The sequence below is a fragment of the Falco peregrinus genome, chromosome 4, assembly GCF_023634155.1.
Source record: "Falco peregrinus isolate bFalPer1 chromosome 4, bFalPer1.pri, whole genome shotgun sequence".
Lineage (NCBI taxonomy): Eukaryota > Metazoa > Chordata > Aves > Falconiformes > Falconidae > Falco > Falco peregrinus.
This window is the reverse complement of record NC_073724.1, coordinates 104,890,665-104,906,714: the sequence shown is the minus strand read 5'-3', so window position 1 is coordinate 104,906,714 and position 16,050 is coordinate 104,890,665. Positions and strand designations below refer to the sequence as shown.

At 37.2% G+C, this 16,050-nt stretch overlaps 1 protein-coding gene across 1 annotated transcript in view; it reads right to left on the bottom strand.

Annotated features, from left to right (window-relative positions):
* The window catches only part of GUCY1A2 (guanylate cyclase 1 soluble subunit alpha 2), a 177,281-nt gene that overhangs the window by 22,484 nt on the left and 138,747 nt on the right, over positions 1-16,050 (bottom strand). Inside the window, exon 7 of the mRNA XM_055801911.1 lies at positions 7,618-7,772. Coding sequence (XP_055657886.1) covers positions 7,618-7,772 — 155 coding nt within the window. The remainder of the gene's footprint in view (positions 1-7,617; positions 7,773-16,050) is intronic.

Below are 16,050 nucleotides of genomic sequence, written 5' to 3'. Positions count from 1 at the left end.
TCTTTATCTCTCCATCTCTGAGAGATGTCAGACCTTTGTACTTACCACTGAATGCTGTGAAGATTAATTAATACTCATACAAAACAAGTACCCCTGCTTGCCCTCAGGCTCAGCAGGAAGGATGGCTGCAAATAATGATTTTTTTTTGTGAAAAGTGGGCTAACTTGCTCCATTCCTTTCCAAACAAGACACAAGCACAAACTGAAGGATCTGTCTAAAGGGAGAAATAAGATGGTGAGAGGGGCAGCCACTTGGCAGCCTGGAGTAGACACTCCTTTGAAATACAGAAAAGCAGCTCCTTCAGAAACACAAAAGATGATCTTCTTTGAGAACTTATTTTCCACAGCTAAAGCAATAAATGATTGCCATGTGCTAACTCAGCTGTAGCTGCTTTGAGAACAGCAGTGCTGAGGAAGCACTCGCCTGGCTTCAGCATGCTCTAATACTTGGAGTTACACCATGAGGTTTAGTGGTGGACTTGGCAGTGCTAGGCTAACTGTTGGACTCTATGATCTTAAAGGTCTTTTCCATCGTTTAGGCTGGAAATTCTATGGATCTATGAGGGCTTCAGAGCACACATTGCCCATACAGTGTCTGGAAACCTTTGATACCTCCTCCCCACTGCTGTGACTAGTGCTTGCTGGACGACACTAGCGCAGATTGCCACACCCCAGCAAACTGCAAATCCCAGCAAATCCCAGCAGTTTGTTTGGCTGCAGGAGCCTAGCACACTGCATAGTTTGTAGTCCTTAGGGGTCTGCCTTTTCTCTCACCGTTTACACCAGGTGGCTTGTATTAAAAGCCACCTTCAGGCCATACAGTCAGGACAAATCTTTCCAGAGTCAACATATAACAAGGGGCAAGCAAGCAACCCTGGCAGTGGTGCAGCCCATCCTGGGCCAGGATCCTCCTCTTGCTTGCCAGGCTTGCCACTTGCTGTCCCCTGACCGGAGGAACAGTTCAGGAGTATCAGCCTCCTCAGAAGAAAGTGTACAGCATCTCTACCTGCCTGCATGGTTGGCTCCCCTCGTCTTCCTCAGGCACTCCACAAAATGTACGGTGGATATACTTTACATTACAGTTCCTGGGATAAATGCCATAAACTGATATACATATATATGTGAATATAAAATATGCATATGTATGTATATATAACAGGTATTATATAATAACCTTCAAACACATCTTCATACCTAATTACACGACACTAATTATAGTATTTGCTGCTTCAGTAAACTATGTAACAGGAATGTAATATTCAAATAAGGTACTAACAACAATAGCCAAATATTTATTCAGCTTTGGTTTTGCATATATATACGTTTTAACCTCTGTATAATGAATTTCCATGTACCCTAAATAAAAGCCATATTATGATAGGGTTTGGCAATTTGCTGAATCAGAGTTTAAAAAGTATCCACTCAGAACTGAACTTTCTTTTGGAAAAATTGTTTTGTATAGACCAAAATTTGAACAATATTTCTAAAAGAAATACAATACACTACAAGAAAGGAGACTACGCACTGTCTATCTAAATAGAGTACGCACCAAGAAAAGCAAAGCAGCCAGGTCAATCCTCCATAAAATGTCACATTTCACAGGGACAGTTATCAACAAAATAAAAGGTTCTTTCTGCCCAAACTTTTAAAGAACTGTAAAAACTGTAGTTAACCTTGTTCACATCCACCTATTGATTGGTAAGTTTGGAAAATTTAATTAATGGCTTCTCAAACTGGTTATCAGAAAACTGTCTCCTGCTGGATTGCTGAGCCCTTCCTCTGCGGCAACAAGTGGTGGTCACTTCGCCAGCTGGGCACCTGGTTTGATAACATACACCAGCTCACTTATTTTCATATGATTTCAGATGATAAATTATTATGGCAATCATTAGAAATACAGGTAGGATGCTCATAAAATACACTGCATAAAGATATGAATCTGCTATAGTAATGCCCCAAACCAGCACATTTGGTTCTAAATTTTAGTGGGTTTGAATTTCTCCCTCAGTTTCTGTGTATGCTAGGAAGACCAGGAGACTGGAATACCCCTGACTTTGTCTGGATATAATTAATTTCATAGAGTACTTTATCATTTTTTAAAGTATGGAATTTCTTGTATTAGTGCTTCCCCTTCATACAGATCAATCATAGTAAGATTATGAAAGGACTAGCCATGATTTTTTAATGTTATAGATGTATATCACATGCAGCTATGCAGGGTAAGTGTCTATCACTGACTTTCAATACTTTTATTTCTCACCTGCCTAAGCAGGAAAAAAACTGGCTCTCTGATTGTGATATTAGAGAATTAGGCTCAGAGGATTTGTCTGAATTTGTCTAGGCATGCGCTTTTTGTAGATTTAGCAGTTGTCTAGCAGTCAGATGACTATTGCCTAAATATGTTTTAGCTTTAGTTTAGCTGTGTGGAACTGTGGTGTAACATACACTCTGTTAACTAATGAACAGTGATCTAAGAGTTACTCTGTGTAGAGTGAACTGTTTATGAACCTTGAATAAAAATGTAACATCACAAAGCACAAGCATGGGCAGACAGCAGTGGCCCCAGGACCATAATCACAACTCACGGTGATTACAGGAGTGCAGCCTCGTGGACACAGATGACACTGGGAACAGAAAACCAAGAAAAACACCAGTGCATTCTGACTGGATTTTTAATACTGTAAGTATTTTTATTAATTATTTTTTAATTTTTATTAATGTTTAATTAACAAAAATTTTTTGTGTCCATGTGTAAGCTGTGTTCCCTTTCTGTCCATAACTAAACTTCCTCTCTACCAATACGTCTCATGAAAGCATATCTGGTGAATGGACCAATATAAATATATATTTTTTTCAAGGTTGCCCAGAAATAAAATTTAAAATAATCTGAAAAGGCTCTTAGAGAGCAAATCCATTTGTGTGTCCATATGAGGAAGAAAAAAAAAAATATATATGCAGACGCAGATATAAACTGTAGGAAAAATATATTGATTAAAATAAAAAAAACCTGTAAGAAGTTTCTAGAAATACACAGTTTTAACATACAATCCCAATAAAGATAGATGTCCATAATCCTTCTTAATTACCTAAAGGCAAAACTTCTTCTATACAACATTCCGTGAGGTAACTGCCATAACCTATTCAAATTCTGCAGTTTTAAATCAGTTTTAAAGGCTGAGGGGCAATGTAGGCAGGCAAACAAGCAGTGACCTCACCCAGCTCAATAAGGAGGTACGCTTGGTTGCTCTCTCTCCTAAATCAGGGATACAGGCTGTTCATCTTTGCCTAAGCTCAGGTCCCAGATGTATTGCCCAGTGCGTGATAATGGAAAGTATCTGTACTCAACACTTGATGCCAGAAGCACCTTCTCCACATGGGAAATATGTGCTGGAAAAGACCAGAGGTGGAAAGAATAGGGAAATGATAATTCATTTTTAAATAGTTACTTGAAAAATAGCAACAATTATGTTTACCTGCTTTTGATAACTGCTTAGAGATCCCAAGGCATTACACTGTAATGCTATTAGGGAAACAGGATGAATGTCGGTATATTATATTAATATCTGATAAACATCATTATTCAAGGCTGAAACAAAGAAAAAATACTTAAACTCTCTTCAGTGCTGAAGAAGAGTCTTATAAATTTCACTGTACTTCCTTCCTGAGTATGGAAAATAGGGCAATTTTATTCAATTCAGGGTAATGCAGATAAATAAAGCTTGGGCTGGATTTGCCAGTTTACTAAAGGAACAAAGATTATGTTATTCTTCTCCTATTCCTTCCTGGTCATGTTTAAACAGTGACCAGTCTGGGATCCTCTACTCCAGTTTCCACATGTTTCACTGGAAGTTTTACCAGTGATGTTTCAGTGCTTTCATTTTACAGTGCTCAGTAATTCAAAGCAAATGAGGGTCTGTAATCCTTCAGTTAAAAGACCTGTCTGAGTCAAGACAACAAGATATTTTGAACAGAAGTGAGCCCTTACCCCCAACGGATTCAAAGGCCACCTTTGGAAAAGGTGCTGTTTCACACCGCAGAGCTCTGCCCAGGCAGGTGTAACTGGAGCAAGGCTACCCCAGGTTCACTGCTGCTGCTAGGCAACACCACCATCTTACAATTTTAGACTCTGATTCTTGCATAGGCAGATTATGGGCTCCCAGGGAAGTGTGTGAAACCAGTAATAGGCATTCTGAAGTGTGATTACAATTTGAATGCTGATGACGCTTTATAATGCATAATCTGTACTGTAAAATGAAAACTGATAAGTATTAGACATGTCTCCAGTATCTGCATGCTTTGTAAGCACAAAACTTGTATCAGAATTTTCATCCGGGGCATGGTAGACACAAACACATAATGATAAATGCCAGTAGTTTTAATTAATTGAAAATTCTGTTATTTTCACACTGATTGCAGAATTATCTACTTTGGAAAGCATTGCTTCTTAGATAATAAAAATATTAACTGAGTACACAGAAGCACAATATGATCAAATAGCAGAATTTGATGGAATGTAAGGTCAACTAAAAAGACATTTCAGTTTGCAATGAATGACTTTATTTGCACACAGCAAATTATACAGATGCATCAGATCACTGCCTGTTTATCTGGATAGTACCAGTATATTATGTTTAAACCTCCTGGATCACCTTCAGAAGCTCTGAATAATTCTGCCCTATAGAGTATTTTGTAATAGCAGTCTCTCCTTGGCCACTGTGTCAGCAGTGTCATTTCTTGACTTCTTCCCTGTCTGTTCTCATGCTTTCAGCCATGCCAGAAGGTACGGTTTGAAATAGTCTAGAGTCGCCCCACGCACATTCATTTTATTTTCTCATATAATTTCTGACGCATGTAAAATAAACTTGTTCCTAGCTTTTTCATAATTACTTGTACCCATTCATCTTGAATGATAACTGCCTCTCATTTGAACGTGTATTTTCTTGTCATTTCTGCTTCCTTTACCTGTAACCATTTGCCTAGCCTGTTACCTGCACTTAAAGTTCTCTGAATCCACCGCTGAATAAATTCACAAATAACAGATTTTTTATATATTGCAATAATCCAGATAACAAATACAGATCATTCTGTATTTCGTTGTGTTTTGTTTTGCAATTTTACTTTACAGCATTACTGCATCAGCCATTTTTCTACTGTCTTCCCTTTTTGAAAACAACCGTCTAAGTCTGTAACTTTCTGGAAGGTAAGCCCAAACATGATCATGTAAGGTAACAGTTTGGCCATCCTGAAGCAAATGGTCCTATTCCTACTGGATGTCCAGGATTAAAGGGAAGAAATTGTAGCCCCCTTTTTTATACAACCTGGAAGGTATACAGGGTGATAAAATCAACTCACATTACGTTAGTTAGGTCTTGGTAAGAATGCTCTCCAAACCCAAGTTACCAGCTTTGGACTTGTTACAGTATGGTATGACCAGTGGCAGCCAGGTAGAGGTGAGACACAAACAGAAGTTGTCTTCTCTGTGCTACAATGTAATTGGGAGTCAGATAAAGGGCAGCACAAAAGCATGGATTTCTAAGAAACTCTATATACAAGCCCTCAAATTGGCTTTCAGAACAGACTTTCTACCAGCAGTGTGATGAAATGAAAACTTAAAATCATAGAGTCATTTGGGTTTGAATTGGAAGGGTCCTGTAAAGGTAATCTAGTCCAAACCCCCCACAATGAGCAGGGACATCTACAACTACATCAGGTTGCTCAATAATGACCACAAATCTGTTGTGGCACAGAAGAGGTGCCATATCACTCTCATAATCAAACCTAACAGCACTGACACTGGTACACTGAAAGTGACTCTGGCTCCAAAATGCCAAGAAAAGAGTTTTGTGCATCACTGGACCCACAAATACTCACTGCTATTATTTCAAACTGTGTTTTTCTTAAAATAATATGAAACTGTCTAGCTCATCAATTTCTGCTCTCAGGGGCACAAAATTGAGCAACACCATAGCCCTGAGTGGAATCAGCTCCCTGAACCAGATCTGTGAGAACTAAGATCTCTCTTCTGAAAAAGTATGGACTGCACTTTCAGAATATCTCAAAGACCTTCTCAGGTTGGAGAATATCCCTTTATAAGAACTGTTCCTGTGCAAGAGAAGTTCAGGTCCCTGTCATAGGGCCTTTTTTTGCTATGATCACTTAACCTCCATTTGCATAAAATCAACACCAAAGGCCCTGCTACTCTGTAAATTTAACTGGGACATGACTGGGGAACAATCTTGTGTTCACTTTTCAAACAACATCTTAGAGGGTTTCTCTTATTCCACAGTGGAAGACCAGGAAGCAAAGCCACTAGAATACTGTACCTGGAAGGTCCCAAAGACAATTTACTTTCAAGCAACACAGAGTTCCAAACAGCAATTTCCTGTATTTTTATTGAATTTATTTTTATGTAAATGAACAGATTTTCTATACCAAATAGTAGGTTGGGTATGTGTTTCTCTTGCATGTCACCAGACAACTATATGAATCTGCTTCTGTTAATGTTATGATCAAAACTGTTCAGTTTTTCTCCCTCTTTTTTCATTTGGCTACAATTGCTCCATTCTCTAAACCTGATCTCGAATGAACGGGCTTTTCAGAAGAATGTGATTTTATTCACTAGTCTTAATAGCTTTTAACTTTAATTTCTGAGCGATTTATATTTTAACATAACAGATGCTTCAATTCTTGGATGAAGAAATTCCATTTAAAACTGTAATTTACATAGATAGCTATAGAGGAAAAATCAATACTGAGATTCACAGTTCTGTATAAGAAAAAAAAAAAAAAAGAAAGAAAAGCAGTATGTATTGTTTGAACAATTGCATACAGATTTACCACAGAGAAACAGTCCCAAAACCTGAGCAAAACCGTACCTCAGAAAATTACTTCAGATACAGAACATTGGAAAAAGACTAAGATTGAGATCTCCTGCGAAAAAAGTCAGTACGTCAGTAGTAATCCAATCAACGGAAATTCTAATAGTCAAGCTGTCAAATTTGAACAATAAGGAACACTTTTTTTATTTAGGAGCTGTTCCTCATAACCAGATTTAATCAAGCCTTCTCTCTATTTGCATAATTTCTTCAGAGAGCTAAGGATAATGCTTTGCCATTTTCAATCTTTTTTCCTACATCAAGAAAATGCTTCTGTCGAGAGACTCTTTACAGTGCTAAATAAGAAATTTTGCTTCAAGAAAGCATAAAAACTCTGAAAGCTTGGCCTCACTGGCAAAACTAAAGACTTTCTTCTGAGCCAATGGGAATATTCTTCTCTCCATGAACTATGTTTACCAGGTAGAGCCCAAATCCTCAATCTAAAGATGTAATAGTGCATAAAGTTACGGTGCTTTGGGAGGCATCTCCCACTTCTTCTGTTACACATTATTTTAGGCAGGAGTGGTAGGCCTTCCTGTTATACTTCCTCGCCACCTCTGCCTGACTTCTTTGCTCATTCTGATGCAAACCTGAACCCAACAGTTCCATGCAGCACGTCTTTCCAGTTGTCCTGGTGCCCTGCTGACTTTCTGTTGAAGTTCATGTGTTGAGGACACATGTTACAAGATCAAACTCAAAACAAGCTGAAATAAAAACAGCATGAAAAGGCTAAGAGGACTTACTGGTATGTGGTTGGACTGACATTGATGCGGCGTGGGTGACTTCCTGACTCGAACTTGCTTGCAAGGGTGACATTGTTCCCGAAGAGACAATAACGTGGCATTCTTACACCAACGACGCCAGCCAGCACCGATCCTGAGTGAATGCCTATCCTCATCTGGAAAAATACAAGATCCATGTCAAGTCTTTCTGTCTTGTGCTACCCATGGTAATCTTATTAGCCTTTATTTACAAGCCAGTTACAGCAACCATTTCAAAGAAATAATAAACCAAAGAAGAAAGAATAAAGTGGAAGAAAACAGGCTCTCCTATTTCTCTAGCTTATATTGGATGCAGTTAAAAAGCAGAAGAACAAAACACGTTTATCTGTTTGCTAAAACTACTTTCTTCTCTGTGCATATTTGGTGGAGACTACAATAGTCAAAACAAGAATCATGAACAGAATAGGATGGGTTCCCCAAGAGTTACTGCAGTATCAGCCACCTAATCACACAAATAGATACATTAGAGAGGGTTATTTTTGCCACCACTTCTAACACAGGCTTTAAAGTAAAACCCACATTTTCTCAAGGAGTAGTCAAGTGGAGTGAATGAATATACTACTTTTATCTTTTTTGTATTTTTTTCTTCCAAACTGCTCAAGGTCTATCTAAAGTCTTTTTCACTTTGTCTGACTGAGAGATATTGCAATGGTGAAGATGCTGAAGATTAAAGCACCAATGATTTTAAAAATAATTGTGTCCCTCTCAAAATAAGAAGGAAAAAATCCCCAGCAAATTAAAAACGCCACGTGACTATTCTAGCAATCATACCCTGTAACTGACTGAAATGTGGTGATTACATTGATCTGTAAAGCTTGGAGTCACCATCCAATTTTCTTACAGAGTGAACAATCAAAGAGAGGTTTATTCTGTATAAATTTTAGCAACCAATTGGGTTTGCCAAGAAAATAATTTTTACAGGTAAGAAGCTCTTTTTCTCTTGTTAATTTTACAACATTAAAAAATGAAAAAATGATATTTATATCTTCTGAGGATACTCTAAACTCATAGCAACTGGACTGCTGCAAAACATGAGATAATCCAAAGAAAATAAAGAGCAGGTATTAAAACAGAGGGTCTGAATGAGTGACAACTAATACTATGCTGAATATACTTTGACTTACTTAATTCACAGTTATTGCATTGTGCTTTTTTAAATTTTTTTATTTTTTAATTTAATTTTTAAAAATACAGATTAAAAAAATCCTTGTTAGATTTTTTTTATGTTAAGACAAATGCCTGCATTATATAACCTTGGTGTCCCTGAAGTTCTACAAACATGTTGGACCCCATATCATTTCACTGACCATAGCTCTTTCCATGTGTCCAAGACTTTTACCACTCAGCTAAGCACCATTTTCATTTTGTTCATCTTTTATGCTACAGCCAATGGGTATAGCATTATATCTGCTATATACTAAGCCCATGCGTAACCTAAGAATGTGATGTTCTGCATTCAATGTGATTGTACTTGTGAAAATTGAAGGGTTTATGTTGCCTGTGAGAATGTTACAATAATGCTGTTAATTATGGACTAGGATTAAAAAAATAAATAAATCTGTGAATAAATAGCACTCACATTTAACTGAGCTTTCAAATCTTTACTCCAAAGGTAACTACTGAAATCCTTCAAATACTCTATCCTATTGGGCGGGGAAGCACCCACAGGCTTATTTTGTCTGTGAACATCTGTGCAAACCCATCACATTATCTTGGTCATATTTCAGGTCATGAAATATCCTGCTTTTGCCACAAGATATGTTTAAATTCCATTGTTCATTTCCAGTGAAAAAAGTGCTCCTGCAGTAAAGAAGTGAGCAAACAGCCCTTCTGCATATTAATGAGGTCAGAACCTGCCCTCATCAAAAGATTATAAGCAGAAAGGCTTGCTCACACAACGGCAAGTATGCTGTCAGCTTTCAATAAATACTGAAACGCATATTTATATTGTCTTGTTTTTGTGAGATGCGAGAAGGATTAGTTATTTGTACACAATTTTAAGAACAGAACTAATGCTACCTATTTGTTCAACTACTACTTTGCACATTCATTTCAGAATCACAAATAAGCCACTTGCTGTGACCTCTTCTAGGGTGTATTCAATTACATGTGAAGGCCAGATTGAAACTATAACAAAAAGCACTAGCTTTGTTTTGCTGTTGGAAAGTGGAAATGAGAGCATACAGTAGAATGGAAAGAAAAACCGATAGCAAAATATGTACTAAAAAAATAAAATTTACATTTGCAATATATGCAGTGAACGTGAAGTAGTTGGCTGTTTTTCTGCTTTCACTCTTGGAGTGCTTCCTTTTACGTGTCCACATAGTTTTCTATCAGTCAGTGCTTAGTAAGTAAGTAAGGAGGACTTACAAATTATTTCCAAATCCATCAGGATTTCCAAATTCTCAATAACAAAAGTTTAGGCTCTCTTGAAGAACCCAGACCCCACCCACACAGTAAAAGCTTTCAAGATCTTTTCTCACGATTGTCTCAAAAAGACACTGAGGAAATAGCCTTTGCAGTTGTGACTTTTCTGCATGTGCCAAGGAAACCAGACGTTATACTGTCAGATTTGCTGAAACAAATACAAGCTGATATACCACCATTGATATAAAATATTTTCCTTTACAGGGTAAGGTGAATGCCGTTAAAGCCATGCCAACTTGCATTGAAAAAATAAGGCTATAAGAAAAAAAAAATATGTAAAATTTCACTACATAGGTTGGATTTTCTGTGAACTGTTTGACTTTCAGAAGTGGTGAGAAACAGCTTTTCTATTTAATATAGCTTGTATCTAAAGAGACTTAAAAACCCCTTGGTTTGGCTGAGTATATAACATTATGCGTTCTGTACCACCTTTGATTTTTTTTTTTAAAAACATGCTCCTACAATAAAAAAAGGTAGATGTTCTCACAAACACAGGTTAAACTACATAAGAGTACTGATGCGAGTGTCAAAACCTGAAGTTTTCATTGGCTGCAAGAAAGTTAATAAAGGTTTTCTCTTTAAACCGCAGAGATAAATGACTGATATGAGACAAAAGTACACCACGAATGACTTGCAATAAAAGCTCCACTTCTGCTTCATTATATTGTTCTCTACAAGAAAAAGCCTGCAACACTGATGCTATTGCCATGAAGTATTCCTTAGCATGTATTCTTATATCAAGAATAACGATTATATCAGTCATATATTGCCTTTTTGTGAAATATGCTTTACATAAAATTGTCTTTTCAAGATTTTATTTCATCTGCAGATAACTTCTTCTGGCTTTTTCCTCACTGAGTTGAAAAGTGTTGTGCTAACAGTTTAAGGCTTTTGTTTCACGAAGGAAAAAATGTGTGATTAAACTAATAGCAACACAACACTTATTGGAGTACAACCGCCTCTCATATTAACTTTGCAGCAAAAGAAAATTTGCCTAGAGAACTTGACTTTGAACAATAATAAATTATTTGTATCTGGTTATAGTTTCCAAGCTATGTTGTATATACACTTACCAGTGCTTTCCCAGAATAGTTACCATTAAAGATTATTAGTAACATCTGAAATGCAAATTAGATGGCAACACCAGGATGCATTATTTGTCTACCGTAACTACATTTATTAATATAAATTCTTTAAATATGTGCCATTTACATTATATGTATATTAATTATCTTATACTTAAATTGAGCATTTTTAATAAAAGGCAAGCTCTTTATCTGTGCTGTCTGCTCCTTTATCTGCCCATATTTATCTGGCTAATGATAAAAGGGTAGCATATAACTGAGACTGAAAGTTCAGAAGCATTATGCGTATGAATGGAAAGACAGCTCTTTGGAAACTATCACAAAGAGAAACAGCTGTGAAAAAAAAACAACAGCCAGAAAATACCAGACCCACATAGTTAAGGATTGGTGAAGAGATGGAAAAAGGCAAAGACATTTTTAGAGCACAATATTGGAAGGCACAATGGGGAATGGAACATGAACAGGTGTAAAAAAGAGCAGGTGACCTGCAAGAGGCCTTTTAGATAAAGAGGAACAACTTGAACTGGCTGCAATAGAAAGATTTAGAGTGGAAAACGACAGGGAGAAGAAAGATTAATTAATTTGATCTTTGCAGCAGCTGTGGTAATAGTGAGGTGGAGAAAAGCCGATGTGAGTGTCAGAGGCATAAAAGAAAAGCAGCCTGCACTGATCAGCGGAGGACAGGAGAGAAGACATAGCTATGTAGAAAGGAAAAGAAGCTTCCAAATATTTTAAAGAAAATGTAGCAGTACCTGGATATTGCCTACATGATAAGGCACAGGGAACAGAAATGGCTAATACCTGAATGACAGGAAGGATAGTGGTTTTGTATAATAGGGATAGATAAAGAAGGTTCATGAGGAAAGATAAGGAGCACAGGGGCTATGGTTATCCTCTGATGGGGAAATGTGCCACAAGCGGTATCAATGAGAACTGATAGTCCAGGCTGGACTGAGACTGAAAAGTCAAGAACAAACAGGAAAAAGGATGATCAACATAAGAATACTTTGGTTTTTTCCGAACCAAACATTCCATTAATGTGTTTTTCTCATGTACGGAATCTCAGAAGAGTTGTTTGTTAGCTCTTTACACCTCCTTATTGCCAAAGCATGTTTTTTTTCTTTAATAGATAAAAGTGCTCAGTTTTGTTTTGTTTTCACCTGCTGTGCAGTTTCCATCACTTTTAATTGCCCCAATGCCTTCTTAGGCACCGTATAGAAAACTGCACTCTTTCATCAAAATAAAGCCTATTCCAAGTGAGATGAAAATAAAAGCAACATTGAAAACTTGCAAGCCATCCACACTCACTTTACAGTGAAGAAGCAAAAATACTTTATAAAGTGAGTAAAGGAATGCAGAGGCATGCCTGAAGTAAATTTCATCATTGCTAATTTATTCCTTAATAGCTTTTTGTTAATCAGTATGCTTACAACAAGCAAATCCAGTAATTTGCTTTATGTTCAAAGCTCTTGAGCTTTTTTCCTTTTGAAACCCTGTTGAAAAATGCATTTGCCTTTCGCTCTCATTTCCCCACATAATTTTCTAGGAAGAAAACTTTGACATTAAAATGCAAGTGGAAAGACACCTTTCTATAGTCCGAGAAGTAGTACTTGTCTCCTTAACATTTTATAAAACCTCCTCAAATTTAAGAGTTTTGACCAACATGCATGCCTGTGTGTTGACAACCAATAAAGCACATTAAACCCCATATTTCAGTCAAAACTGAGACATTGCATTACAAGACTTAAAAATACTTTTATTATTAATTACACCACAAAGCAATAGTTCAAGATTTAATGATTCCTGAAAGGAAAATTAACTGGGTTTTTTAGTTACTCTTCAGACTTCTTAAGTACATGGTGCTGTGCAGAAGTGTCTGCAATCTTGGTTAAGGGCTGACAAATCTATTTTAAAAAGCATCATATTTAAAAATCTTAATTTGAAAGAGGAGAAAGGAGACATCAGAGACATCTTTCCTGATAGGCAACAGCATGAAGAATTGCATAAGGACACAACGGTGAAGAATGATTTCTGAGTTGAAAAGGCTTTTTGTGGACAGTATTGAAAGGCAGAGCAGGAAGCGGGAGCCTGTGGGTACCTTTCTTTTTGTCTGCCAGTACAGAGTAGTTGATGTTATAACATGCAAGCAGACTTTGCAATTCAAATGCAAGGTACATGTAATGTGTCTTCTGATAAGCACAGAGCAAAAATACATGTTCATTTTCAAAATTCTCTCTCTGCAACCAGCAATTTTTAGTTCAGGGGTTTCCTGAGCCAAAAGAAATCTTTTTTGTAGAGGAAAGGTGTTTGTTGTTCACAGTTCCACCTCAGATATGAACTACAATAATGTTTCATGGAAGTGGTAGCTGTACACATTCTTCCCACTGCACACACAGAGCAAAGAACCTTAATAAACAGTTCTCACACTCTGAAAAACATACTCCCATGCTAGAAAGAGAAGTCATCAGATTGCCTCACAGGTTAACTGTATCCAGAAGGACTCAAAATTCATTTTCACAGAACCGCCTGCCTTACACAGACACCAAGCTGAAGAAGTGAGTGCAGGCTAGAAAGTAGGTGACACAGTTTGGAAAGCGACCATGGCCAGAAACAATCCCCCACTCAGCCAGCCTGGAGCTTTTCAAGCCTTAATAATGTGACTGACTGGCAGCTGCTCAAGACTTTGTACTGAGCTGGTAGCAGAGCTCAGGGCCGATACGGGGCAATAGCTCTATTTCCATACTTTCGGGTTCATGGATGTCTCGAGCCAACATTTAAATACAATAGGAAGTGTACTGCTGGATCATGACTTTCCAGATCAGTTTCAATAATGTACATGGATATCTGTACACTACCGTTTCTCAGACAAATAAAGCACTCCTCACTTTCTGCCATAACATACCAAGTGATACTCTGTTTCAGTAAGAACCTTCTCCTTTCTGTCCTTGCAGTGTCTTTCAGAAAGGAAACAGTCACTTCTCAGAGCATCTTAGCTGTTAGTCCATGATGCACTGCCAGATCCTTTCAAACAGAACGTGCCAAATTGTGTAAGACATTATCTGCTCTAATATTTTGTAGCAGCTTCTACAATAGTGCTATCTCTAAATCTCAACATATGCCTTACACAGGGACATTTGTTTGTAAAATGTATTAACGCAAAATAGACTACAGAGCTCAGAGGTTTAAAATCAGGGCCACACACTGGTGAGTCAATGTGCCTTTCTGCTCCTTCAAAGAACTGCAAGTTGACAGGACTGACAGCAATGCCCTGACATATGCTTTACTGTGTGGGTTATCTGTATTCTTAGATAGATTTATAAATATCACAGTGTCTTTCTGGAAAGGGACATATGACAGTACAGCTCACTACAGAATTGTTGCCAAGGAACAGACCTGCTCAGAGGAAAATTTAGATCACTTTGAATTTCACAAGGTGTTCTATAGAACTGAAGTAGAGGATACACATCTCCCATATTTGAACAACATTTGGAGAAATGAACATTTAGCTTTTTACTAATGAGAATTTTCTACATTTCTTACTCATAGACTTAGAATTATTCAGCCTGTCCGAAGCAAAAGAGAAAATTATACAAGGATAATAGAAAATCAATAATAAACTAACATAGACTGAATTCCTTGGGATCAAAAAATCCATTTTAAATAGTTATTGGGTAATGCTATCATGTGGTACATGTAAAAGACAGACCATTAAATTATACACAAATTGATGCAGATTATATACGTACAACCCTGGACAATGGTCTTGGCACACAGTCATCTCTACTGGATGTGGAACAAGGAGCATTTCTACATAAAGAAGCCCCAGACCTGAAGGATGAAACTGCTTTTCTCTTTCCCCTTAAGTTCATAGAATTTCACAGAATTCATAGAATCATAGAAGTTCTTCCACTGTGATCTAAATTAGCCCTACTTTGAATAACAGTTGGATTAGTAGACCTCCAGAGGTTCCTTGCAACTTCCTTTACTCCATGATTCTATATTTCATACCCTATGATGAAAAATTATACCCCTATGAGTCTTCATCAGCAGTATGAGGTAGAATTAGATGAAGTAAAAATCAAAACCAAACACTCAGACTAGTTTTGAGGGCTCATTAGTTCTAGCGCCAAAGGAAAGTTTATATTGGGGCAAGATGGTTTTGGCCAAATTCTGTCCTGAGGCATCATGTGAACTCACTACGGCACTGCTCAGGGTTTAGGTAAGAAAAGAACGTGGTTCATCTGTAAGAAAAGATATGACCTGAAATTATTTACTCTGTGTGTGTATGTATTTCTGGAGTTGCTGAACAGAAGAATTAGTTCTATATCCTTCCCCTAAGATTCCAAAGAAGAGACATGAATGTTAATGTGCTTCTTCATAAGCTGCTTCTCCCTCACAAACAAAATGTTGCATTTTATTAAATACTATATCAGCAATGAAAAACATTTTTTATTGTTTTCTTTGAATAGTGATTTTCACAGCAGGAATTTAATTACTGTGTGAATCTGTGTGTTCAGTCACTTTAAAAAAAGGTAATAATACAAGAGAGCCCACATAGCAGTGGTGGAATTTTCCCAGCCTCCTCTCCACTGACACCCAAAAGAAGAAAAAAATTCATCAGAAAGTTCTGTTTGATCCTTAGTGTAGGAGGACATCTTTGTCTCACAGTGCCATCATATGACATATACTGAATGGATCAGGTTATATTTTAACAAGAATAAATGACACATGCTCAAAATATTTAAGGGAACAAAAAAACCTGTAGGCTAAAAAAAAAGTTGGGCATAGGGTTTTAACCTTAAGAAGGAGTCACCGATACCTTTGCTCATTTAGTCATTTAAGGTATATTTCACTTATTTCAACCACCTAGAAGTTAAGCAGC